The 26,930-nt window shown below is 41.1% G+C and overlaps 1 protein-coding gene across 3 annotated transcripts in view; it reads left to right on the forward strand.

Moving 5' to 3' along the window:
* Kcnj16 (potassium inwardly rectifying channel subfamily J member 16) overlaps window positions 1-22,918 on the forward strand; it is a 51,673-nt gene extending 28,755 nt beyond the window's left edge. For 2 of the 3 annotated variants that reach the window (XM_042669137.1, XM_042669136.1), the window contains one exon: window positions 21,086-22,918. In XM_042669137.1, coding sequence (XP_042525071.1) covers window positions 21,199-22,479 — 1,281 coding nt within the window. In that variant the 5' untranslated portion in view covers window positions 21,086-21,198 and the 3' untranslated portion in view covers window positions 22,480-22,918. Of the gene's footprint in view, window positions 1-18,258; window positions 18,269-19,323; window positions 19,329-19,963; window positions 20,076-21,085 lie in introns of those variants that run through there. The other variant, XM_042669138.1, reaches the window with a different exon arrangement.
* The last annotated feature ends 4,012 nt before the right edge of the window (window positions 22,919-26,930 follow it).

Below are 26,930 nucleotides of genomic sequence, written 5' to 3' on the forward strand. Positions count from 1 at the left end.
CCAGAACCTTTGTTATTTCACACGTCCATCTCATTTAATTTCCCTAAGTATGCTGTTTAAGGGATAGGAAACAAGAGGGAAAATAACTAATCTGTATCACTAGGTCCACAGGAGAGGTGAAACTCAAACAGAAATCAACTTGTCTCCTACAGTCAAATCTAAATGATGAAGGCAAAAATCATTATTTGGCTTGCAAAATAATACATAATTTATCTGGAATGACCTGATTAGGCTCTCATATCCACTGATATTCAAAACCTGAATTTGGTTTACCTTCAAAAGGTAGCAGCCTCCAAGTAGACTAGGTATTAAATAGTCATTGGCCCACAAATACCTGCCATTCCATCCTTGGACACTTGTGATGTGTGTGTGCTGTTATCCTGGATTTTCCTTGAGAGTTGCTCAGAATCAGTGATTCAGTCTGAATTGTTTTTTTTTTTTTTTGCAGGGGGGGTGGGGGGATTTTTAAATTTGAGATCTCTGCAGGATTACAAAATAAACATAAAAATAAGTGATGTGCCCGGCGCGGGTGACTCACACCTGTTATCCAAGCTACTCAGGAGGCTGAGATCTGAGAATCATGGTTCAGAGCCTCCCAGGCAGAAACTCTTACTTCCAATTAACCACCCCAAAACCTAAGTGACACTGTGGCTCAAAGTGGTAGAGCACTAGCCTTGAGCAAAAGAGCTCAGGGACAGTGTCTAGGCCCTGAGTTCAAGCCCCATGACTGACTACAAAGCAAACAAAGTCAACTGAAAGAAAAAGTCAATGAATGAGCATAGGACAGATAGTAGCAAAGTAAGCCAATAACTTGTATAAAATAATTAGAAGATTTTGGGGGCTGGGCATAATAACTCACACCTGTAAGCCTAGCTACTTGGGAGGTGGATAGAAGAGGACTATAGTTCAAAGCCAGTCTGGGCCAAAAGTTGTTGAAGCTTTATCTCAAAGAATAAGCCTGATGTGTTGCGATTCATGTTTCAATCCCAGGAGGTTTTGAAAGAAGTATTATGGTCTGAATCTAAAGGCAAATGGGTTGGAGATGTGGCTTAAGTGGTAGAGTGCTTGTCTAGTTAAGCACAAGAACCAGAGTTTAAACCCCAGTATTTCAAAAAACAAACAAATGATGATAGTAATTAGAGGACTCGAGTGTGTGTGAAGTCATCCTAATACTGTGTACTTTTGTTTTTATTTTATTTTATTTTTTGCCAGTCCTGGGCTTGAACTTAGGGCCTGAGCACTGTCCTGAGCTTCCTTTGCTCAACCATAGAGCTCTACCACTTGAGTTGCAGCACCGTATCTTTTTTATTCTGTTTATGTGGTACTAAAGAATCGAACCCAGGGCTTTGTGCATGCTAGGCAAGCACTCTACCAGTAAGCCACATTTCCAGCCCTACTATGTACTTTTAATCCTTTTGGATGGGTATTTACCACTGCCCATCTCATAATACCAGATTAAAAGCTATATACTAGTGAACAAAAAAATAAAAGCAACATAACCCTTGCTTCTATTGGCGGAATTTATGGCATCTCGTATGCCAGCTACTTGTAGTGCATTCATGTCCTCATTATTGGCACAACTAGATCACCATACAGTGTGTGTTCAACAAAGTTCTGACTGCAAGAGTGCATATCTGTAACAGTTCCATCTACCCTTCCAATATTATATCCAACTCTGTTCCTTCACCCTCCCAGGGACTTCTATTACAAAATAGGCAGAAAGAAAAAAAGATAGAGTCAACCTTTCCATGGTAGATATGAAATATCTCCAATTATAATTTTTACTACTTTCACTGGATGAAAATCTATTTTTGTTGTATCGGTGCCTTGATTTTCTGGGAAATTAGTCTTTTTTTCATCCCATGCCTCTGTTCCCTCTCTCCCTGCTCACCTCTGTTATCCTTCTGGGTTTGATGTGGATGCGCGTTCAGCACAATCCAGATACCCAAATGTCTCTGTCTGGGGACAGGAACTTTGACCTCCTATGCATTCCTCTCTGTTCCTGGTTCTGAGATGAATCATTCTCTAGCTTTCCCACTTAAGTGGGTGATCCTCTCATCTCTGGGAACTCAGGCTGTATTTCTCATCATTAATTCTACTCTGACCTTGAACCCAAGTTCAAGAGGTTGGGCCATCCCACTTTTTCTGAAGAAGTACCTTCATTCCATTTACCTCCACAGCTTCTTTACTCAGGAAAGCTCAAAACTGTAGTGATGACATGGTCCTTTTCTCTCACCATTTATCACCGGTATGACCCTAAATAACTCTATCAAACTAGTTAGTCATCAAGCCTGTATCTGTGACAAATGGAAAATACTTGTATTTGATTCTCAGGGTATTTGTATAGATAAATCCCTAGGCATAGAGCACCTGAGACTTAAGAAGTATGGGTGATGATTGTGGCTGACCCTTGAACTCTCAAAATGGAAGAATCTTTAACTCTGCTTCATAATCATGGATGGACCACTTTTTGCTGAAGCTCTTTGATATCGAATATTTGCCTGCTTTAATCTGCATGTTCTGTTTACCTCTATTTGTTTCTCCTTCCTCCTTTACCATGGTTTCTGGTCACTTTGGCTACTCAGTTCAAGCCCTGTCATTCTCTGTTCCATACACTTCTTGGAACTTCCCACTCACAGGGATGTCATTTTTCAATACTGACAACTTGGCTTCCATCTGAGGAATTCTGAACCACAAGGATGGTGGATTCTTTAACCCCTGTTCATTTTATAACCTGTTCAACGTTAACTTAGATACTATATCGTCTCTGATTTTTTTTCTTTTAACCTGGCAGATTCTCCTCAGTCACCTGTTATGGATTAAATTTCCCTTTGTTTTTACAGATGTTGGGCTGTCACTCACACAAGCCTGCTTATTGGGGGTCATTCTTCCCCATCTTCATCCTTTTCAGAGCTGACCATCAAAAGTCAGTTTGAAGGTTTCCTTGCAAAGAGCAAGTCTGCTCTCTTTTCATTTTGGTGAGATGGCTTTGAGATCTTCACAACAAGAACTTGTCTATATGGAGGAAAGAGTGGAATGTCACAGACACAGAGCTGGATTTACACACACACACACACATACACACACATCTTTCCAACATTGAGTCTCTGACTCAAGCTAATCTAGGGCAAATTCCATCATAAGAGTCAAACTTCTACTCATGGGAGGAATAAATGGAAAAAAAAATAATGCTATGTACTCTGGATGCACCCAGGAGGAAGTGATACCCTTGCTGCTTTCCTTAGGATACTCTGTGCTACCACCTACATGAGATTGTTTCTGCCGGTGTTAAGGCATTTTGGATGAATTCTAAAGGACATCCAGTGACCCAGAAGTCCACCTGCTATTTGTATAATCTCAAAAACTGAAAAGTCTCCATAGAGAAGCATCACCTAGATAACTCGTACTGATAGATCTGAGCCTGAGATTCCTTTGGTTTCTTTCTTTGTTCATGATTCAGATTTTTTAATATTTACCTTTTATATTATTTTTACATAGTTGTATAAAGGAGTTACCATTTAACAAAGCAATTTGTGAATACAATACATCTTGATCAATGTCACCCCTTCAACATTCTCACCCATACCTCCCCCCATCCCTTCCCTCACTCTTCTTAATTTTGTAGGATATATATCAATTTTTAAATAAAATTTTAATATTTTTATTATTTTAAAAGCAATGTACAGTGTGGTTATAGTTACCTGTCAGACAATGCCTACAAGTCTTTGCGGACAATATTACCCTTTCCCTGGCTCTCTCCCCTCCCGTCCCTACCCACAAGTCACATAGTTCATTTTTCCATTGGATTTTCCCCTCCTCTTCTCTTTCTTCATCTACCCTTTTCCTCTTGACTCTACTCCATTTCTTTCGAGTGCTGGTGTTTTATTTTGCTGATCCTGGATTTTAAGTAAAGACTTTGGATGTTATGCAAGTGTATGCAAATGTATTAACTGAAATACAATAGATTCCAGGGAGGTCTCCAATAATTCAAATCCTTCATGGTTTGGTTTGGTAGGATCTCACTGGTTAATAGTCATTCATCATTGTAATGGTATATACTCGTCTGTACTGGATATTATAGGGACCGTAAATTGATGTGTCTCAGGAAAGCTTGAGGGCCACCTTTGCTGAAATATGGCCCCTCAACCTGGTGTCTGGAGAAAGAGGAATGACAGATAGATAGATAGATAAATAGATAGATAGATAGATAGATAGACAGACAGACAGACAGACAGATACCTGTTTCAAGACTTCTACACAAATGATAAGCTTATCCAGTGTATGACATGAAGCATTACATACCATTTGCTATCTAGTTAGAGAGACCTGAATTATGACAAACTCTATGTCATATAGTAAACTACTCTCTGTCTTACCTGGGTAATTGGCAAAACATTAAAAAAAAATTAAAAAGCTTTTGGTTTGTGCATTGACAGTACTAGGGGTTTGAATTCAGGGGTTCACACTTGCTAGGCAGGTATACTACCAATGAGTCGTGCCTCCAGCCTGTTTTTACATTTGTTATATTTGAGGCAGGGTTTGGTGTCCTACACAGACACTCGCCTGGACCCCAATCCTCTTATTTTAAGCCTCCCACCATTGCTGGGTTGATAGTCTTGTGCCACCATACCCAGCTTCTGTCATTGAAATGGGATGTTCTAGACTTTTCCATCCAGGCTTGCACAGAAGAGTGATCCTTTTAATCTCATTCCCTGATGTAGCTAGGATAATAGGCACAAGTTACCATCACTCAGCTGTTATTTTATTGAGATAAGGTCTTGCTAATTTTTGCCTGGGCTGACTTTGAACTTCTAACCTGCTGCCTCTGCTTACTGAGTAGGTGGGGTTACAGCTGTGCATAAACACACCCAGTTAGTATTGTTGTTGGGGTCAGGAGAGATTAATCTGGTACCAAGTTTCTAAAAGAAGTAGTTGAGCTGGGCTGGGGAAAGCTGTCACCAAAAGCAGAAGCAGGGAACACACAGGCAAATTTCAGTTAGCATCATCAATGATCTACGTACTAGACCTGTAAGCTTTGTTCTTGTCTGGATTCTCCCACAGTTTAAGATTATGAATGATTAACAGGGCAAATGCTTCCTTACCATATTGTTATCTCATCCCTGAACTACGTAGGACATGAGAGCTGGCATGAGATCACACAATTTGTTGGAAAAAAAAAATCTGTATTTGGAGATTGTTTTTTAATCTGAAGGAGGTGTTGTCTATGGATTGAGCTCAGGAGCTACTCCCTAGTAAGCAAAGGCTTTCACACTGAGGTACACCATAGCCTTTTTAATTGTTTTTTTTTTTCTCTCAGTGAAAGTGTCCACTTTCTTTTTTTTTGGGGGGGGGGGGGTCCGGTCGTGAGGCCTGACCTCTGGGCCTGGGCACTGTCCCTCAGCTCTTCAGCTCAAGGCTAGCGCTCTACCACTTGAGCCACAGCGCCACTTCCGGCTTTTTTCATTTTTGCTAATATGGTGCTGAGTAATCGAACCCAGGGCCTCATGCATGCAAGGCATGCGCTCTACCACTGAGCCACCTTCCCAGCTCATCCACTTTCTTTTCTTCACAGAAAACTTACACACAAGATTTGGGAATTCAAGTACTAAGTTTATACTTCTCAACCAAAGAGCCAATACTTCTTCCTCGGATACTAAATTACAAATGGGAACATTTCAGTTCTTGAAAAAAATTCAGTATCATCTTTTAGGAGTATTTTAAACTTCTTCATACTCCCAAGCATTGATATTTCAATATCACACATTGGTGCAAAATGGCAGATTGATTAAGTTGAAGCAAATAAGTATTTTATTATCAGAGAAAAGAGTATCATCTCTCCCTACCAACCTCAAATCAAAGGACACTATGGGTTCTACAGTTAAAAATATTATAAATAGTCTTTAACAAAATCAGTTATTAGAATTATTGTTTCTAGATATGTTAGAAATCTTTCTGTATTCAGCTTCGTTGTGTACATTCTTGGCTGGGAAAGAATTTTGATTCAGATGGGATCATTCTTAGATTTTCCTAAGCACATTTTCTCCTGGATGAATTTGCCCAAGGAATTAAGGTTTTGCCTTTTGTTCAACTACCTGGACTTTTTCTCTTGATTGCATTGTGCTTATTCGGTAATTTAATTAAGATAACAAAAAACAGTATGCAAAAATGGGGTATTCTTTCCAAAGCATATGATTTATCCCAAGTCAAATGTAATTGGATTTCTCACTAATTTCTTTAACGACTTACCTATGGTCCCAACTTTCTTCATTTGTCTCAAAAGTTAACAATTAAGCACAAAATAGTGTTCTGAGAAGTACCTTTGACTCTTCAATGCTGAGCGGGAATGTTTCAAACCCAGCTTTGCTTTGCTTTGCTTTGCTTTCCCTTTCTTTCTCTCTCTTTCTTTTTCTTTTTTCTTTCTTTCCTTCTTTCTTTCTTTCAATATAGCAGACTCGTGATCACTTTGGTACTAGTATCTCATGCAGAGAAATCATTCTGAGAGCTTTCTATGCAGTGCAGAATGTCTGTGGTAGATAAGTCTTAGGTTCTTTATTTGGTAGGGGGGAGGGGAGCGTTGAACTCAAGGCCTCGGTGCTGTCCCTGAACTATTTTGTTCAAGGCTAGCACTCTACCACTTTTAGCCACAGCTCCACTTCCAGTTTTCTGGTGGTTAATTGAAGACAAGAGTGTCATGGGCTTTCCTTCCCAGGCTGGCTTTGAACCATGATCCTCAGATCTCAGCCTCCTAAATAGCTAGGATTATGGTCTTGAGCCACAAGTGCTGGGCAGTCTTAGGTTCTTAAAGGCAGTAGAATTACTCATAATCCTAGTTACAATCCTTATGATGTCTGAGATAGATTTAAATATTGATTAAGGAGAAGAATACATAAAGCCATTTTCTGGGTTTTTTTCCCTCAGCCCATTATAGGCACCAATATAGTTGACTATGATATAGTGACTCTTACAGAAAAGACTTAAAGGGAAGTTTTCCTCCATCTACCCCAAATTCAATTCCTCAGTGCCTATCAAAAGAAATGAATATTCAAGCCCAGGATGTGTTGGAAAATAGTACTACCCCCCCTTTTTTTTGTGGAAGATATTACTGACTTGGGTGGTAATGATTCACATACATATTCAAAGATTATGAAATTTAAGCGTTCCAAATCAAAATATGGTGATGTTTTCATACTTTATAATACCATAGTGGAAACCTTAAAAATACAAGTGATGAAGGAAACAGAAAATTTGATGGATGGGAAGTCAAGAGTCTTTCAAATGCACTAAGTCCTGGCAGGTAACTCGGTGTTCCATTCTCTGTAGCAAGTGGCAATGCTTTGCTTACTAAGAGGTCTGGAGTGGGCAGACGTGAATAGAAAGCTAAGCTCCTGTGATAATAGCTTGCAGTGTAGGGTATTGTTTTCAGAGCCTATCTATCTGGCTCTTCCTAGCTGGGATCTTTTGTCTTGTGTTTGTAAGTCCTTCACAATGTATCTGTATTCACAGGGGAAATGGGAATTGAGCTAAAAGCAAGTTAGGCTTGCTTTCTTTTCCTTCCCAATAAAGATGTCCTAAGTTTTCATTTTGACAGCTTAAAACAGAAACTAAAGCATTTAAAGGTCAAAGAAGTTGTAGACACTATCCAGGGAGTTTCTGGTCCACGAGTAAATCACGTCTGCGAGTTGAATGATTCTCGGCAGTTGGAAGAGACTAATAAATAGACTCTGTAAATTGCCAAAGAGGACAATTTGCAGGCCTTTCTCACAATTGGGGAAAAAATAGCCACTGAGAAATAGGACTTGAATTTCTGTTGGAATACCATAAATACCAGCGTTTGAGAAGGTCAAATGTCATGGCACATATGCTTTCCATAAATTACATTTGTTTGGGAATGAATGACGGGTTTACTCAAAGTAGCTCCAATGCAAAACTCCATGAGGTCTATTAAAGGTCAATGGCAGGCAACCCAGCATTTGGAAATTCAGGGAAAAGTGTTGTTGTCATCGTTGGAAAGTGAAAAGTGTGTGATTGTGCCACGGGACTTGTACTTTAAACGATACTTGCTGTTCTTCTGGGCAGCTCTGTCGTGTCTTCCTGAAAGTTATGAAGGTCAAGGCAATCAGGTGCCAAAATGAACTATCAAGCAAGTCTGGGAAATGGCTCACCTGATCGTTCACCACATAAATAGTCAGCAGTCAAACTTCTTAGAGGGATTTGTATTTGAATGATAATGTTGCTTTGCATAAGATGAGCCTATTACCATTTGGTTCCTTGAGAATGAAGCAGGAATACATGCTCTATGATTAGATACTTACCAAATGCCAAGTGCTCTAAGGAGGATGGGGAGAATGGTTTCATTTTTGTCCTCATAGTAAATAATCCATGCATCTGGATTTCCCAATAGGTAAACATAAAATCAAAGAGATATATAACCGGTACCAACATGGTCCTCTTACTGGTGATCAGTTTGACTCAAACTCATGTCTGTGAGAATCTAGTCTCACATCTAAAACAATTAAGGTAGTCATAGTCAATCTCAGTTTGGGGGATGGACAAGGATCATTTGGGGCAATTAAATCAGAATGAAGGCCATGGATACCCAGAAAGCCACAAATGCCATCCGTTCCTATTTGATTTTAGAGACAAATTGTTAGAAGACCAGCCTTTTAAAAACAATGCCATGCTGTACTGCTTGTAAGGTATCTGGGTGAGGTAGAATATGTCACAAGTATGCATGGGTTAAGAGTTGGTGAGGGTCAGTAACTTAGGTAAATTGTATCCTTAATTCATAATTGCCCTCAAGATTCATCTATTTCTTTGGGCTTGTGGAAATTGGTCAGTATAGCCCTTAATGCTGTTACCATAGCAGAACTTTCAAAAGACATTTTTTTTCCAATATTCTTTAAAATACTAAAGGTTAAAAAAAAAAGACTCCTAAACTGGTAGTTCATGTCTGTAAATCCTACCTACTCAGGAGGCTGAGATCTGAGGATTGTGATTTGAAGCAGCCTGAGCAGGTAAGACTCTTACCTCCAATTATCCACCTAAAAAGCATGAAGTAAAACTGTGGCTCCAGTGGTAGCGTGCCAATCTTGAGTGCATACACACACACACACACACACACACACACACACACACGCACATGCACACATGCACACACACATGTGCACACACACACATACAAGATTCCTAAAAATGGATCTTGCTGTATGAAGGTAGGAAATGAAGATAATGGTAGTATACTATGTTCTGCAATGAGAAAGGGGCAAAGGGAATACTGAGAAGGGGAAACTGAATATCAATACATCTTTAGTTCTAATTCTGCAGTATGTATCCCTGACTTGTTACTGACAGCTTTCTTGATTTCTCCAATGGGTCTCCAGTGGCTAAATATGATCTGACTCCCTTTTTTCTCCACCTCCTTATTTCAAATGAGATCTGGTTTTACTTAGATGAATTAAATGTCACTGTATTTGTTTCTGTGAATTGTTCCAGAAAAAATTACAGCATCAGTCTGATTTCAAATGTCTGTAAGACTGTCTGCTTCTCTGGCTATTTATAGTTGCCTTTTAAAAGGTCTAATAAATGCTTTTAGATTACAATTGGTTTGTTTTCTCCTTTCTCAGCCTTAAAATTGGTACACTTCAAAGTAGAAACCGAAAAATGTCTGTTTTCTTTTTTACTCAGAAGTTGTGTATGTTCATTGTAAAATTATAGAAACATAAACATGTAGACAGAAAAAAAATCACACCAAATGGAGAGGGCCACAGTTATTATTTTGTTGTACATAATTCTGTCTTCTCTCCATATTTAAATATACTTGAACTTAAAATTTTTATCATTCCAGCTGTTTTAGAATTCTGTTTTTATCTGCATGAAGCAATCTGGTACAGATTTTTCCTGTTAGCCTTGACCTTCATCTTTTTAATGGTTACAGAGTAATTATGTGATTATTCCACTACCTATTCACCAAACCCACAATTATTAGATGGTTAAGCAACACTCACATTTTGTCAATTCAAGTAGCCCTTCAATGCACCACTGTAGTCAAGCCTTTGTGTTTACCCATGGTAGTTTCTTTGGAATAACTTTTTACAAGTGGAATTTCTGTATCAGATGGCATACCAAATTCAGAGTATGTTATCACAAGTAGCTAACTTACCTTCAAAAACACTTCAAGTAAAGTGATGGACGTAGATAAAAGAGAGATGCACATTAATGGCATAACTTAATATTGGTGGAGTAACATCCCTTATAATTTAGTAACAAAAGCATCTAATTATATATAATTATATAGTATGTTAATACAGATATAACAAATTTAATTTAACATATGTTAGTGCCAGGCACAATCTTTTAACTCCAGATTTCCAGAGAGTTCTGAAGCATAGTGACATCCAATTATTGTGCTACAGCACTACAATCATTTCTGGGATATCTGCTGAGCAGTATAGTATAACTGTGAATCCAAGCACAGCGACTCAACTCTGAATTCTAGCTGCTCCTTGAGAAGGGGAAGTTTAAGGCCAGCCCATGTATAGAAGTTCATTTACTCAAGTGATTCTACATTATTCAATAGCTTAGTGTAGTGGCATATGCCTGCTATTACAGGGAAACACACATAGGAAAATCAAAGTCTCAAGTCCCCTAAGCATATAGCAAAACCTTTGTCTTGAAAGCAACCAGTGCAAAAAAGTCTGACAGTGACTCAAGTGGTAGAGCACCTATCTGGCAAACCCAAGGCCCTGAGTTCAGTCTCAGTGACATATACACATGCATGCACATATAAACATGGGCTGAAATTTCCTTAAGGATAAATAACATCTTTGTATTGTCCAACCATTTATGCATCTCTTTTATCAAAGTATAAATAATGAGCACTTGCATGGCACATACTGCAGTAGCTGCTGGGGAGACGGGGGCAAATAGGAAGACTGTGGATCTTTCTTCATACAACTGATACTATATTCCATGGGACAAGCCAATCAACCCATCCAGAAAGCAATCTTTTGTGTTAGAGCAGGGCTTGTCAAACTTTACTATAAAGATCCAAAGTCCTCTATTTGCAATGGGAAATTTGTTTCTTAAGCAGTTACCTATTTTGATTTTGCATTTTTACATTACAAAAGGGTTAAAATACAGAAGGACAAAAACAAGAGACCTACTTGGAAGTTCTTGCTATGGACTGGGTCCACTGAGAATTTGAGAGGATGGTATCAACAGCAGTGAGAAGTAGACAACTACTTTGACGTGATCCAGTGTGCTAGACTCTGCTGATAGTCTGCACAGCACCAGTTCCAGTGATTGACAAGTCATATTATAAAAATGCACATTAATCTTTTTTTTAAAACAGTCCTAGGGCTTGAACTCGGAGTCTGGGTTCTGTCATTGAGGCTCTTTGTGCTCAAGGCTAGCTCTCTACCACTTTGGCCACAGTACCACTTCTGACTTTTTCTTACTTTTTTCTTGGGGATTAGAGTCTCATGGACTTTTCTGCCTGAGCTGGCTTTAAACCATGATCCTCAGATCTCAGCCTCCTGGATAGTTAGGATTATAGGCATGAGCCACCAGCGTCTAGCTTGATCTAAATTTTATCTGGTTGTGTTTTTTTTTAAGTTTCCATTGGCTCACAAGTAGAAAAAGCACCCAAAAAGAATTTTTTTTAAAAAAACCATAGCATCTCAAATGATTTATGAAGCAAGGACACTGTTGTGAATAGAAGCATAGGGCAAGACAAAATAAAACTATGATACTGCAGACTATCTCCCTAAAAGGCACGACATGTATCCTTCTTTCCCTTTGAACATTTAGGCAGATACCAGCTCATCATTGCCATTAGTATGGCTTTCCATTTTTCCATTTGCACCCTCAGTGATACCATTCAACACCTTACGTCCTTTTCTCAAGATTCAATCTTGATTGTAATGTTCTGGTTAGTCACTTGTATGTCATGTGAGCCTGTCCCAGATACAGGTGGAGGGAACATTGTAGTAAGCGAGGGCTCCTGTTACAACCTGGAGTCTCGGGTCATCCTAAATTCCAGACACAATCACTTCTTACCTGACCAGTATCTTCCCCTGTCCATCCTACAAGTTCACCAACCAGTTGTCCACTGCACCGTGAGTGATCACTTAAAAATGCAAACATTATCGTGCACTTCCCTTAGCTAAGGTACTTCAATAGCTTTCACTGTTCTTGAGAGAAAGACACAAAATTTAGTTCAACCTATAAGGTCACAGATGCTGTGCCTCCTTTTACCCTCAGTGTTGCTCCTATCACGGGCCACACTCACTTCTTTGGACAATCTGCCTCTGTGTCTCTGAGCCACAGAACGCTGGCAGATGCTCTTTCTTCTGCCAGGGAAGCTTTTTCTTTCCTCTCTTATCTCATTAACTCCTGCTTGACTTTCACAGGGGAGCTTGGGATCTCTCACCTAAGAACCCATTATAGTAAGTTGTCAGAGTAGAGGTATTTACTGGGTTAGAGAAAGACTATAAAAAGTGAGAGTTCCCAAGGTTGCTACCAATGTATTATATTAGTTTTGTATTATATTATCTATTTTGTATTATATTATTTATTTAGTATTTGCTATATTATTTATTATGTTACTTATTCCTTGTGAAAGCCATTCTGAGATAAATCAGCTACTGTTCTTAAGTGTTAAATGAATACAGCCAGACTTAAAGTAAGATGATAATATGCCGAAGCTAAGATATGGGTGGAGCCTGAACTAGAACAGGAGTCTTTGATCTTTGTCTTCCTGTCCCACATCAATGTTCTTGTAGGGATCATATTAGGATTTGGGACTGTGCTTCATAGTGGCAGGGAGGTTGAATTTCAGTTTTATGATGATCCCTTTGGAAGAAAAAGACCAGAGATGAATAAGAATTTAAGCGGTTATATAAGCTAGGTGAAACGAGGTGACAAATTGGGAAAACCTGCTGTCAGTGATAAAGTGCCAATGAGTTCCTGTAAGGATGCTTGGTTCTTATGAGAATCAGGTCTTAAAATTAACTTAGAACAAGGAGCGCAGCAGACAGCTACTCCTATCAGTCAGGAGAGCCTTAACAACCAGATAGTGACTACCATCTTACACAAACAAAATAGGAGGGCAAGCCAGGTTGGAGTGAGCATTTTACCTAAGGCTAGATGAATGGAGCGTGTTATGAATTTGAGTGTCAGATTCTGGGCCAAACCTTTTCCCATGGCACCTGATACACAACAACCTCCTCTTTTGCTTCCAGCCTTTCTCCACGTTGGCATTTTATTTTGTTTTCTGTATTGTTGTTATGACTATCACAGATTCTCTTACTTTATTCTATTTGTCTTTATAAATGACACAAAAAAAATGTGATGGTCTCCTTCAGTGTTCACAGTGTGTTTTTCAATTTTTTAAATAATTAAAAAAAATGCATCAATGTTGGGCATTAGTGATTCAGGCCTGTAATCTTAGCTACTCAGGAGGCTGAGATCTGAGGATGGCAGTTCAAAGCCCACCCAAGCAGGAAAGTCCATGATAATCTCATCTCCAACTATTTGCCAAAAACATCTGGAAGTGAAACTGTGGCTCCAGTGGTACAGAGCTAGCCTTGAGCAAAAGAGCTCAAGGACAGTGTTCTAAGCCCTGAGTGTAACCCCCAGGAATAGACAGACAGAGAAACAGACAGATCGATACCATGAAACTAATTAGTAACAAATTCTTTTTTTGTGTGTGTGTAGTAACGAATTCTTAAATGGAAATTTAGTGATCATTGAGGAAAAGCTTCCTTTGTGCAAAAATGACTGAATTGTGTCTTTTAAAGGGACATAGACTCTTATTCTGATTTCTATCCCTACTAGATTTACCTTAAAGTAAAAAATTATGCAATTTGGGTTACAGTTCAAACTAAAAAGAGATGGGTGGGCTGATTATCAGAATAAAGACAAGACAAATCACTAGATTCATCTTAGAAGACTATGTACGCACACTTATGAGAAGGAATAATTGGATAATCACCTTGTGAATTTGCTTACACTGTTCACTATGCTAGCTAGTCAAAATTCCACTAACTTGGCTCCTTAGATTAAGTTATTGTAAAATTATTAAACTGAGTTGAGTGTGTGTGTGAGAGAGAGAGAACAAGAAATAGGTAATATAACATATGATACAGCTGTAAAAAGAAAACAAAGTTGTCCGATATGGGGGGGCTGTTGATACAGTATAAGTATATTATATAGTCTAAGAGTACAGAAGTAGCTCAATGGGAGAAAAAACTGAATTTAAATTAAAATGTCTACTGGGATCATAGTCACTCGGACACAGTATCATTCCAGAAGGAGGTGCCTTGAAAAGTGGATGCTTTGATATTTTACAGAGAGGGAAATTGAGTCCTGGAGACTTGGGTTGAAGCATTATTATAATTATTATTTTTTTGTCAGTTGTGGGGCTTGAAGTCTGGGCTTGGGCGCTGTCCCTGTGCTCTTCAGTTCAAGGTGAGCACTCTGCTGCATGAGCCACAGCACCACTTCCAGTTTTCGAGTGGTTTATTGGAGATAAGAGTCTCACAGACTTTCCTGGCTTTGAACGGTGATTCTCAGATCTCAGCCTCTTGAGTAGCTAGGATTACAGGCGCCTGGCTTGAAGCATTAATTATTGAATAGCATTCATCTTATTTTGTTATAATTTATTTCCTTTTAAAATGATACATAAAAATAGTATGTATTTATGACAAAACATATATATACATATATATGTATGTATGTATGTATGTATGTGTATATGCATATATATATATATATATATATATATATATATAATGCTCACATCAATGTTGATAATGGGAAAATCAACCAGATAATGGGAGAATCAAAATTGTAGACTTCAAATTTCTACCTTAAAAAAAAAAATCAGGGGCTGGGAAGGTGGCTCAGTGGTAGAGTGCTTGCCTTGCATGCATGAGGCCCTGGGTTTGATTCCTCAGCACCACATGAACAGAAAAGGCCAGAAGTGGCACTATGGCTAGAGTGCTTAGCCTTGAGCTGAAGAGCTGAGGGACAGTACCCAGGACTGACAAAAAAAAAAAAAAAATCACAGCATTCTCAACCAACCCACCCAACACAACCCTTCCCTCACTTTTCTAATTTTGTAAGCCTTTAATTGAATTCTTTGCCATTTAACAAAGCAGCGTACAAATGTACTCTACCTTGATCTGTGTCACCCTTTCAACATTTTCACACCCCCTTAGACCTACCCCTTCCCTTATTTTTCTTAATTTTGTGATATACATAATGAATTCTTGGCTACATTCTCCTCCTTTCCTCCTTCATTCATCCACCCTCTCCCATAGGCTCTAACCCCCTCTTGGCAAGTATCAATTTCCTGGTAGTATTCTGTTGAAAGGGATGACACTGATCAAGAAACACTGTATTCATAAACTTCTTTATGGAATGGCAACTTCTTTGTACAACTACTTAAATGCAATAATATTTTTTTTAAGAATCAAAAAACAATCATAGCAGTGTTTCCAGAGAAGCAGGGTTGATGGTTCAGATGCTCATCGATGTCACTGAAGAAAATCTGACTGAACAATGTCAGTAGCCATCAGTAATGCTGGATTTCAGCTTCCCAACTCCGGCCTCCAGATACTCTTTGCTCTGCATAAAACTCTGCTCAGTTGATTCAGGAAAACAAACAACAACAACAAACCACGGAGTTACAGAACCTGAGATCTGAGGATTGCGGTTTAAAGTCAACCCTGGGCAGGAATGTCCGTGAGACTCTTATCTCCAATTAACTGCCAGAAAACTGGAAGTGGAGCTGTAGCTCAAGTGATAGAGCACTTGCCTTGAGCTAACAAACTTAGGGACAGCGCCTAGGCCAGGGTTCTAGCCCCATAACTGACAAAAAAAAAAAAAGACATATGGCTATGGAAGTCAGAGAAATAGGCTCCTCTTCCACACTATGGCCACATCCAGGGAAGAGGCAAAGTAGGTGTTAGGTTTTTAAAAAGAGGTAGCCAAGTAAGAACAGCACCACGCACATGGTATTCAGGTAAGGGCTAGGTTTATTCAGTAGACCTGCTGGGACCAGGCAAGGTTGGCACTCCACGTGGCTGGGAAAGGCCTGGGAAAGAGAGAGGAGAGAGAAAAGAGCTAGAAAAGAGCTAGAAAATAGCAGAGAGAGGGTGTCTGGGCCTGGGCTAGGCCTTAGCTAGGGTATGGGAGGAGAAAGGTGTGGCCACATCAAATTCAGATGTGACCTCAGTGGATGCAGATGTGACCTCTTCCAGGTGTCCTAGTTGCCTAGGTAACGCAGGTACTGGGTGGAGACTTTGCTGTGAGGAGGGTGGAGTCTGCTCGCCATCCAGGAGCGGACCTTACAGTAAGAGGTTAAAGTTCATTTTCTTGACCCAGATCTTTGCTTTTGCTTTAGATTTAAATAAACAATGGGGAGTGAAGGAGAATTATTAAACAGTCACAGTTACAGGCATCCCAGTGGTTGGGTGGTGGTCACAAAAGGGTGCTTGCTCATTGATCAGACTTGGCCTTGTTTTTTCTTGTTTTTGTTTTTGTTTGTTTTTTTTTAGTGGGTTTTAGGGCTTGAACTCTGGGCCTGGGCGCTGTCCCTGAGCTATTCAGCTCAAGGCTAGCACTCTACCACTTGAGCCACTGCGTCACTTCTGGTTTCTTACCATAAGAAAGTCCCAGAAGCCTTGCAGGAAGTAACTTTATCTCACCCTTCCTGGATTCTAAAATGGTGACCAAAGGCTGGCAAAATGACCACAGGAGAGAACAGAACACAAAAAGGAAAAAAAAAAGGGTTCAGAGACTAAGTGCCCAAGATACAAAAAAATGAAGGCAGAAATAATTCCAAGTTTTTTATCCAGTTAATTAGTGGGCCCTTCTAAGTTGTTTAGGCCTTTTCAGGAAAAGCAGCTTATGTATCTACCTGTAATTATATGGGAGGGGGGGGGGAGAAGAGTCCAAATCCGATGTCAGGGAGACAGATGCTTGCATCTAGACAGTAAGGTTTGGAGGAAGCAAGGAAGAGAAAGGGAAGACAAGCAAGCTGCAGGATGGAGGAGAGCAGCTGAGAAGGAAACGTGAGCATTCCATGGATTTGTCCACAAGCTGAAGCAGCTTAAGCTGGGAGTTGGAACAGGTCGGGGTAGGCTGGGGGTGGGGAGTAGAGATAGTAGAACTGTAGGACTCCATCTCCTAGACTGTGAGAAACAGAAATTCAGTGGCTGGATGAGAAGCTCCCCCTAAGAGTTTTAGGTATGGCTGATGAAGAGTTCTCAGAAAGATAATCCTTAGGCATCTTTCCAAAGCAAGAAGTGGCAGAACGGGTTTTGGACAAAAATCATAAAATAGATGAACTTTTTTTGTTGTTTTTTTTTTTTTTCAGTTTGTCCTGCCTCACTCAACAGCCCTCTCTTATTCCTCCTCACCAATGGAATCCCACCCATATCCTCACTGTGTTCAGCCTTACTGCTCCTCAGAGAAGCCTGTTTTAGCAGGACAATGGCTTGCCTGAGGAATGAGGCCACCTTTTCTTCTCTCCACCCCATCAAGGATCACATTTCCACCCAAACTTATCTGATCTCATAGTTGCCAGGAGAGTAATTTGGTTGGTGGTGACTCAGCTGTCAGCTATCTTGGGTTCTTCATGCGCTAAAGAAGAAGGGACTTGTTAACCTCAAACATGAGAAACATAAACCCTTGGGTTTCGCCAAAAATAAATACTTTCTACCATTTTAATGGTAACTCTCAAATTATACATGGTAAATAATGAATATATTTAGGTTGAGTAAATGCTAAAGATGAGACTGACACCTGTCATTAATGTGACACAAGTTTTTTAACTTTTGTGCTCTGCGGATGCTAAGGGAAAGTTGACCTATGAAGACCTAGCTCCAAGAGCAGCTCTCCTGGTAAATAGCTGGTTGTGAGAGGATGTGGCAAAATGCTTCTAAGGTGACAATGCTTCAACATTTATGAGTCTGAATGCTTGTTTTTGATGAAACTGTTTCCTATTGGGTTTATGATCCATTGTTATTAGTAAGAGTTTGATTGCTGACTTCAGACAAAGACATAGAAAGTGGAGACCCTTTAAGCAGATCCTACTAGTTAATATAAACTAAGAAATACCATTTGACAAGAAGATATTTGTGTTTAAAAATGCATCATTTATGAGGTTGAAGAGTCACACGACAGATGCATTAAATCATAATCTAAATGCTAATGTCTTGATAAATTGAAATGGACACAATAAAGAGCCACAGAAGATGCAGTGAATTTGGGGCAGAATTCTCACAAAGGTATCTTTTAGCTGGGTGCCAGTGGGTCAAGTTTGTAATCCTAGCTACTCAGGAGACTGAGATAAGAGGATCAGGGCTAAGAGCCATTCTGAGCAGGGAAGTCCAGGAGACTCTAATCTCCAATTAACCATTAAATAGCCAGAAGTGGAGCTGTGGCTCAAGAGGTAGAACAACCATCACAAATGTATCTCTGAAATCATCACATTAGTCAGCCACATATTTCTCACACACTCAGATTTGCTTACTGTAACTTGTATTAGGCGATAATTAATGCGCTGGGACGTGCAATCTGGAAGGTGTTTTAAAAAGTAGCTTGAGGATAGCAGTTGTTGGCACCAATGAAATTCAAAATGATGCCAACAGAACCTTATTTCAAATGAAATCATTTTTTCCCCTCTTTTGGCAGCAGAAAAAAAGCAGAGTCACATAGTAGCTCTTGATTTATGAACCCTGCCTGCTCACTTTCAGCCCCTCTTACGATTTTGGGCACTTCCCTTTAAGGAAGTGGGTTGGAAACATTTAACAAAAACAAAAAAATGTAATCTCTAAAACTGTTCTTTAATTCAGAATCATATTTGCCTTTAAACATCCTATTCTGAGAGAACACTAAATCCTAGGAGAGCTACTATGACGCTCTCCTCTGTTTGGGGTATCACTTAATGACGAGGCAGATTGAAAGCTTCAGTAACTAATAACTGGTGGATACTATGGACCAAATTCATGAAGATACTTTTTCCCACCATCCAAGATGAATTTTGGTGGCCATGAGTCATGTCCTGAAATTATACAATTTTTCTCCCCCAAAGCTCGCCTGAAGTGATAACCAAGAAGTGGTAATTACCCCAAACAGATCTGAAAGATGGGTAGGAGAATGGGTTGATGCAGACAGCCAGTAAGAAATCCACAGTGTTTCACAGGATCTTTCTGTCACAAGCACAATCCATCCTTCTAAGGGACCCACTGCACAATGAGTTCATTGTACAATGGGCCTGATCCCTGGAGAAGGAGAAAAATGATTCTCACTGAGCAGAGGTTAACTCTTTCTGCCCTTTTTTGATGTGAAGATGCTGGGTCATTTTTGAGTGATTCATTTCTTTGGTTGGTTCAGAGAGCTCTCAGTGTCAGGGGCAGATTTTTTTCATACTGCACGGTACTTTCCATGTGGCAAATAGAAGAATCTTTTCATAGATTATCTGCACCTGCACACACCTTCTCTCACCTGACACAGGGAATTTCGAGCCATTAGAGAACCATCACATTGGCTACCCTATTTTTTTTTTGCATGGAGTCACTGAAGATGACTTTGATCATTACATTTTTAACATTAACTTTCATAATCCAGCTGTGAGATCCACAGATGTGATAAAGACTATCAATAAGACACGTATTTTGATCTTTTGTAGACTGAATTTTTAGGGGAAAGACACTGAAAGGAGGAAGGGTCCGACTCTATCCTTGCTTTCTCCCTTTAAGAGTGAAACAAGATTAGCAACTTTGGCAAATTTTTGTGTTCCTATTCAAAGAGAAAGAAAAGAGCTGCCAGTGTCCAAGTTAAAAGGATGATGGATGTGAGAAGACAAAGCAGAAGCAACTTTACACCTTACTGAAAGCTTCACGGGAGCGTTTTTTTGTTTTTTAACTTCTGTTTGTTTTTTTTTCCAACCAAGAGGAAGGGTGGAGCTAAGAGTCTAATCTTTATGGGATGTGCTTGTCATTTCTGCTCTGTCTGGGGAAACACACAAGAAGAAAAGTCTATGTGGGGAAAAGAAGAGGCAACAGGTGAGAGGTTTCCTATTCCAGCAGCCAATGGGTACCATTCAGGTTAGCACGTAAAGCTAGAAACTATTGCATCCTTCTTTATAGAAAACTGTTGAGCTTAAGTAGGTGGAAAGCTTATATGATTGCCAGGCAAGTCTCTGGATTCTTGTTTGCCTCTGTATATTAATGATTGCTTTGTTTTGTAGATGCTCTCATGCGAGAAAAGTCTCTGCAAACAAAGCAAGATGTTTTGTGTCAGGTCAGAAAGGAGTGAGGCATCATTTGGGGCAATCATTGTGTTTACTCGAGCCTTCTGCATATATCAAAATGTTATTTTCTCTAATTGCATATTTTGTTCCTGTAATGACTGAGTTGAATTCTATGCTGAAATGAGTAATCAATACCGAGTGTTTCTATGGTTCAAAAGGAGTCTTGGCTATTTTAGATGGCATAAAATTGCTCCCAATTTGGCAAACTGCTGGAAAGATGAAATTAAAAGCTGAAGTGTATTTAATGTTTCTATTGTTTTTCTTTTCCCTCTTTCTTTCTTTCCTTCCTACCTTCTTTCTTTTCCTTCTTTCCTTCTTTCCTCCCTTCCCTTCTCCATCTTTCCCTCTTCCCTCCCTCTCTCCCTGTCTTTCCTCCTTCCCTTCCCTCCTTCTCACCTGTCTTCCTTTCTTCCCTTCCTCCCTCCCTTCCTTGCCTCTTTCCCTTCCTTTCTTCCTTTTCCATCTTTCCTTCTTTCCTTCCTCCCTTCCCTCCATCCCTTCATTTCCTCTTTCCTTTCCTTTCCTCTTTCCCTTCCTTTCTTCCTTTTCCTTCCTTCTTTCCTTCCTTTCCTCCCTTCTTTCTTTCTCCTTCCCTCTCTCCCTCTGCCCCTCCCTTGCCTTCCCTCCCTTGCCTTCCCTCCCTTGCCTTCCCTCCCTTCCTCCCTTCCTCCCTTCCTCCCTTCCTTCCTTCCTTCCTTCCTTCTTTCCTTCCTTCCTCTTCCCTTCCTTCCTTTCACTTTCTTCGTTTTCTTTCATTTTTAGGATTTGACTGAAACAAAACAAAACACCAAAAAACTCAAGGAGCAGCAGCACGCCTAGAATTCTCTCTTTGTCACCTCCAAACTCATCTGCATGCCCTCGGGGCACCAACAAGAATGAGCTACTACGGCAGCAGCTACCGGGTGGTCAACGTGGACTCCAAGTACCCGGGGTTCCCCCCGGAGCAGGCGATGGTGGAGAAGAGGAGGGCGCGCCGGCGCCTGCTGCACAAGGACGGCAGCTGCAACGTGTACTTCAAGCACATCTTCGGGGAGTGGGGCAGCTACGTGGTGGACATCTTCACCACCCTGGTGGACACCAAGTGGCGGCACATGTTCGTGATCTTCTCCTTGTCCTACGTTCTCTCCTGGCTGATCTTCGGCTCCATCTTCTGGCTCATCGCTTGGCACCACGGGGACCTGTCCAGCCCCCCGGACCTCACGCCGTGTGTGGACAACGTGCATTCCTTCACGGCCGCCTTCCTGTTCTCCCTGGAGACGCAGACCACCATCGGGTACGGCTACCGCTGCGTCACCGAGGAGTGCTCGGTGGCCGTGCTCACCGTCATCCTCCAGTCCATCCTGAGTTGCATCATCAACACCTTCATCATCGGCGCCGCCCTGGCGAAGATGGCCACGGCGCGCAAGAGAGCCCAGACCATCCGATTCAGCTACTTCGCCCTCATCGGCATGCGGGATGGGAAGCTGTGCCTCATGTGGCGCATCGGGGACTTCCGCCCCAACCACGTGGTGGAGGGGACGGTGCGGGCGCAGCTGCTGCGCTACGCGGAGGACAGCGAAGGGCGCATGACCATGGCCTTCAGGGACCTCAAGCTGGTCAACGACCAGATCATCCTGGTCACCCCGGTCACCATCGTCCACGAGATCGACCACGACAGTCCCCTGTACGCCCTGGATCGCAAAGCGGTGGCCAAGGACAACTTCGAGATCCTGGTGACCTTCATCTACACGGGCGACTCCACGGGCACCTCGCACCAGTCCCGCAGCTCCTACGTGCCCCGGGAGATCCTCTGGGGACACCGCTTCCACGACGTCCTGGAGGTGAAGAGGAAGTACTACAAGGTAAACTGCCTGCAGTTCGAGGGCAGCGTGGAGGTCTACGCTCCGTTCTGCAGCGCCAAGCAGCTGGACTGGAAAGACCAGCAGCTGCTCCACGTGCAGAAGCCGACCCCCGTGGCCTCGCCCCCGCCAGGGCCCTGCGCCTCCGACCCCAAGGTCAGGCGAAGGTCGTTCAGTGCCGTGGCGGTCGTGAACAGCAAGGGTGAAAACCCGGAGGAGGACAGCACTGGTTACGACCCCCTGGATGAGTACAAGGAAACGCCCTATCAAAAAGCCGTCCTGACTTTAAATCGAATCTCGGTGGAATCCCAGATGTAGCCGCCTCTTGGCCTGGCGAGCCAAAGGGGGACCCCCACTTGGTCGTTTTCCTCTTCCAGCCACTGTGCAAGCATGGATCCCCCCTCCCCTCCCCCCAAAGATTAAAGCCATATCTTGTGACGGTGATTGTCTGTACAGCCTGTTAAACTACGGTAGGAAGAGATCGTCTAAAGATTCCATCCTTGGCTACTCTTCAAATCTGGGTTTTCATAGAAAACATTATCCTCGGATGCTAGGAAGAAGCATGATCATTGGAGATAAAAATCCTTCTCAGGATCGCCTATGTTGATGTCTACGGTTGGTTCTTATTTATCCGGTAAAATGAGTAAAAATAAATAAATAAATAAAAGCAAGAGGGGATGGGTGAAAATGGAGAGATGGGTAAGGGAGAATGATGAATAAGTTTTTACCTCTATTAAAAAAATGATAACAAACATAAGTGACACCTGATGAAAGGCATCATCTCTCCCGACCCAGATACACAAGGTAAGCATGTGCTTGGTGTCAGAAGGCTGAGACCTGGACCATGAGACCTATGGGTTAGTTCCAGTCAAACTGTTTGCCTTTCACAGCACCTTGACTTCATCAGTTAGAGAGAGTGGTGGTAAGATGGACCTGGTCATCAATTCATACATTTCTTCCATTGCCCTTTGCTCAGCCATGCTCAGTGAGAGCTAGAAGCTAGTTTGTTATTGCTGTTCTTTGATGTACCTGGCAGAAGACCAGTTGACATCATTATTTAGAACAGTATCTCTCCGTTCTATGATTTGGTTGACCCTCAACCAGGGGGAGAGTGAAAATAACACAACCACTTGTAAGTTCTCTGTCAAGGGCCTGCCTGAGCACAAAAATCACAGAATCACAGGGAGGGGCTGAAGCATCTAGCCCCACTGATGGAAAACTTTGCTAGGCTGTTTCCTAAGAGACAGCATGGTAGCCTGTGGTCTATGAGGCAGAGGCTCTATTAAAGGGGAGGGGGTGGAAGGGCAGGAGGCATTTAATATGCTCTGATAGTGTTTATTGTGCTCTTGATCATTGTGCACCACATACATGACTTGAGATGTGAATTTTTAGGAAACTCTGAATCTCAAACAATCATTGAAATGGATGCTTTTGTGAAACATAATACAGCTGGGGCGATTCTAGTCTACAGTAAGTGAGAAATCTGAATCTTAAGAGTGCAAAAATGTTAGGATATAAGATCAGCATGTATGCTTTACTACAAGGTTACACAAAGATGTTAAACTTTGATTGTTTTCAGCACAAACCCAATCACCTAGATCACCTAGGAGTGAACAGTCAGCTTTATAAAATGAAGAACTATCAACTACACTTAAATTATTTGTGTGTTTTTTAGTGGTCCCAAGCTGTCACTATGTACATGCCACATCTTTATATTTTTGATTAATGTTTTCACAGATATGCAGTTTTTGTTTAATCTGGAAATTCCTTTTCCTTCTTCTTCTCTCCCCCAACTTTCTCTTCACTTAAGACTTATAAATAAACTGAACTAAATCACACAGTCCATGATTACTAAGAAAAGCAAAATAAGGTAGGTATAGGGTTTTCTTTTCTTCTCTCTCTCCCTCTTTCCTTCTCTCCTTTTCCTCCCTCCCTTCATTCCTCCCTCCTCCTTCCCTTCCTTCTTTTCTTCCTTCCTTCCTTTGCCCTTGCTTCTTTCTGTTGTATAAAGCCATATAGCTACTTTTGAATTAATTCAAGAATGAGCGATTAGTTCAAGTCACAAGTTTTAATAGCAGAGTCTAACTACTGTACATTTTTTTCTGTATCTTTCAGGAATGCAAATTCCATTTTTTTGATTTCACACACACATACACACTGCAGATTTGAATTCTGTGGCAGAAATTAATTGACTGAAGGTTGAAAAGCATTAGAAATACTTTGCTTCACCTTTTTTTGGTTGGTATCATTCACGTCCAGTTTTGTTTTACTGTTCTGTGGGCTCAGCCTGTCCATCAGGTCTCTGTGATATCAGAATGGGGTCATCAATGCCCAACCAAATAGTTCTATTGTGCTATGCGTTTCTAAGCAGAACATAATGCAGAATTAGCATTCACATGTGCTATTGAGGTCTAATTTTCTGCATCGATTTTGTAACACACTTTGAAACTTCCAATGAGTTGCTGAAATAAAGATCTTAACAAGATGTTAAAAATGTGTGCATGTATCTATATCTCCAGGAGTGTAAACACTATTTGCTGAGAATCTGAATATTGCCTCCAAAGACAGCACAATGAACTACTTCTATGGGCTTTGGACAGTATGTCAAATGATTGCATTTAAAATAACACATTAGCTGCGTCTGTCAGCATCACAATAACTTTTTGTGCAAAATAGTATTTATAGTTGTAAATGCTCTGTCAACCTGTTCAGTAAGTTGGATATGATTTTCTTATACAAGCTATTTCCCCCCTAAAAATGGCAACTGTTTATAGGAGTTAATTAGATTGAACAATAAATTGTAATCCAGCACTGCTCCACTGGGTGCTATGGTCTGTGAACAGAGTCCTAGAGTAAGGAATAAATCCAAGGAGAGAGGGAGATGGGGTGGGGAAGACAGTCAGGAGGGGGACAAAGGGGAGAGGCGTGAGGGAGGGGGAGGGATGGAGTGGAAGGAGGATGGGGGAGGGGGAAAGAGAAAGGGAAAGAGAAAAGAAGAGTAGGGAAGGAGGAGGTGGACAGAAAGATGGAGAAGAGAGAGAAAATGGGAGAGAAGGGAGAGAGGGAGAAAGAGAAGACAGGAAGAGAGAGAGGAGCAGGGGGAGGCTAACGGGGGCAGGAGAGAGAAAGAGGAAAGACTGTGTTCCCTTGACGCCAGGGTACTAAGCACACAGATAGCTTAGCCTCACTTAGCCTTATTCAGCTAGATACGACCTAGTAAGGTGGAAACCTGAAATTCCCTTTTCTTTTGGTGTCCAATTGTCTGCTGTTTCCTGATTCACAAGTTCCTCCTTGGAACAACAATATTTTGTTTGTAAATGCAGCTATTTTTCCCTGGACATATTTTCTGTTAGATTGGTTTCATGGTGGCTGGGGGTGGGTGGTGCTTACATTTGAGATGGCTGTCAGCAATGTCAGATGTCAGAAGATTTCTATTGGTGTGGTCTTTATAGACCTTTCTAGCATTGGCATAGTGGGCATGTATCTTTTCACTCTTCCTCTTCAATCTCTCCTCGTCCACACCTCAGATTCATCGCCAGCACCCTCATAGCCATGCTGTGAGAAGTCAAATCAAAGAGAGAATGGAAATCAGGGAGAGTTGTGTCTGCAGATGGCATATCTCCAGAGTTTCATTTCATTAGTGAAATCTAATGCATTTTCTAATGGACACAAGGAGCAGTATACCAGAGGAGAATTACCTAGACAACAGGCTGGTAAGAAAAGTAGGTGTTCAGCTTGTGTCCTACTTGTACCCCATGGCATTTTGCTGGAGTTGATCACTGTGAACACGACATATTTTCTGGGGAGTTGAGGAAATGTCACTGTGAGTGTAAAATAAACACAAAGGTATTTCTTTGGGGCTTGAAAATACCCCCAAGACACTTGGCTTTGAGTGAGCTTGATAACAGGATTGACCAGGCTTGCTGGGGGCTGCTCTTGATCTTCTTCATTCCCTGAAACAGAATTCCATAAATTCTGCCTGTTAATGGGGCTTGTGCTATAGCTAATGACCTGAACGCACAGAAGCCTGGGACAAAGCAAGCATTGTACAGCTCAGAAAATAAAAATAAACCCCCCTCAAAACAACAACAACAACAACAAAACCTGTTTAAATTGCCTCAACAAACCTACATCAACACAGGATATTTGCTGAGACCTTAAATACAACTCAACCAACCTCCATTCTTATTTGGAACATCGGCATTTCTTATCTTGGAGTTGGAAGCTAGGATCCAAACATAGGAAACTCTCTAGGTGACTTCTTTTTAACTGAATAGGCAACATATTCTGAACATATTCTGAGTCTCAGCCACCACAGACTTGGGACTATTCTTCCAAAAATCTCGCAAGGCATGCTCAAAGCCCTGAGTTTTTTGTTGTTTGCTTTTGTTTTTGTGCAAATATAGGGGTTGAACTCAGAGTGCTCTCTTTTCACTTTTTCAGCCTAATCCTGAGCCACAGAGCCACATCTGGCTTTTTGAGTGGTTCATTGGAGAGAAGAGTCTAACAGACCTTTTTGCTACTAAATAAGCCTAGAATAAACCTGGGAGAATTCAAACTATACTTTGTGCACTGGAAAGAATGTTAGCAAATGCACCTGAGATAGGGACAGTTTGTTTTCTCTATTGCATCACACGTTTTAGTAGGAGTGTATTTTTCTTAGGAATATCCTACTTAAATCTGACTTAGCTATATGCTGGTGGCTCATGCCTGTAATCCTAGCTACTCAGGAGGCTGAGTTTGAGGATCATAGTTTGAAGTCAGCCCAG

Source organism: Dipodomys spectabilis, unplaced genomic scaffold, assembly GCF_019054845.1.
Source record: "Dipodomys spectabilis isolate Male_0828 unplaced genomic scaffold, ASM1905484v1 ptg000485l, whole genome shotgun sequence".
NCBI classification, from domain to species: domain Eukaryota; kingdom Metazoa; phylum Chordata; class Mammalia; order Rodentia; family Heteromyidae; genus Dipodomys; species Dipodomys spectabilis.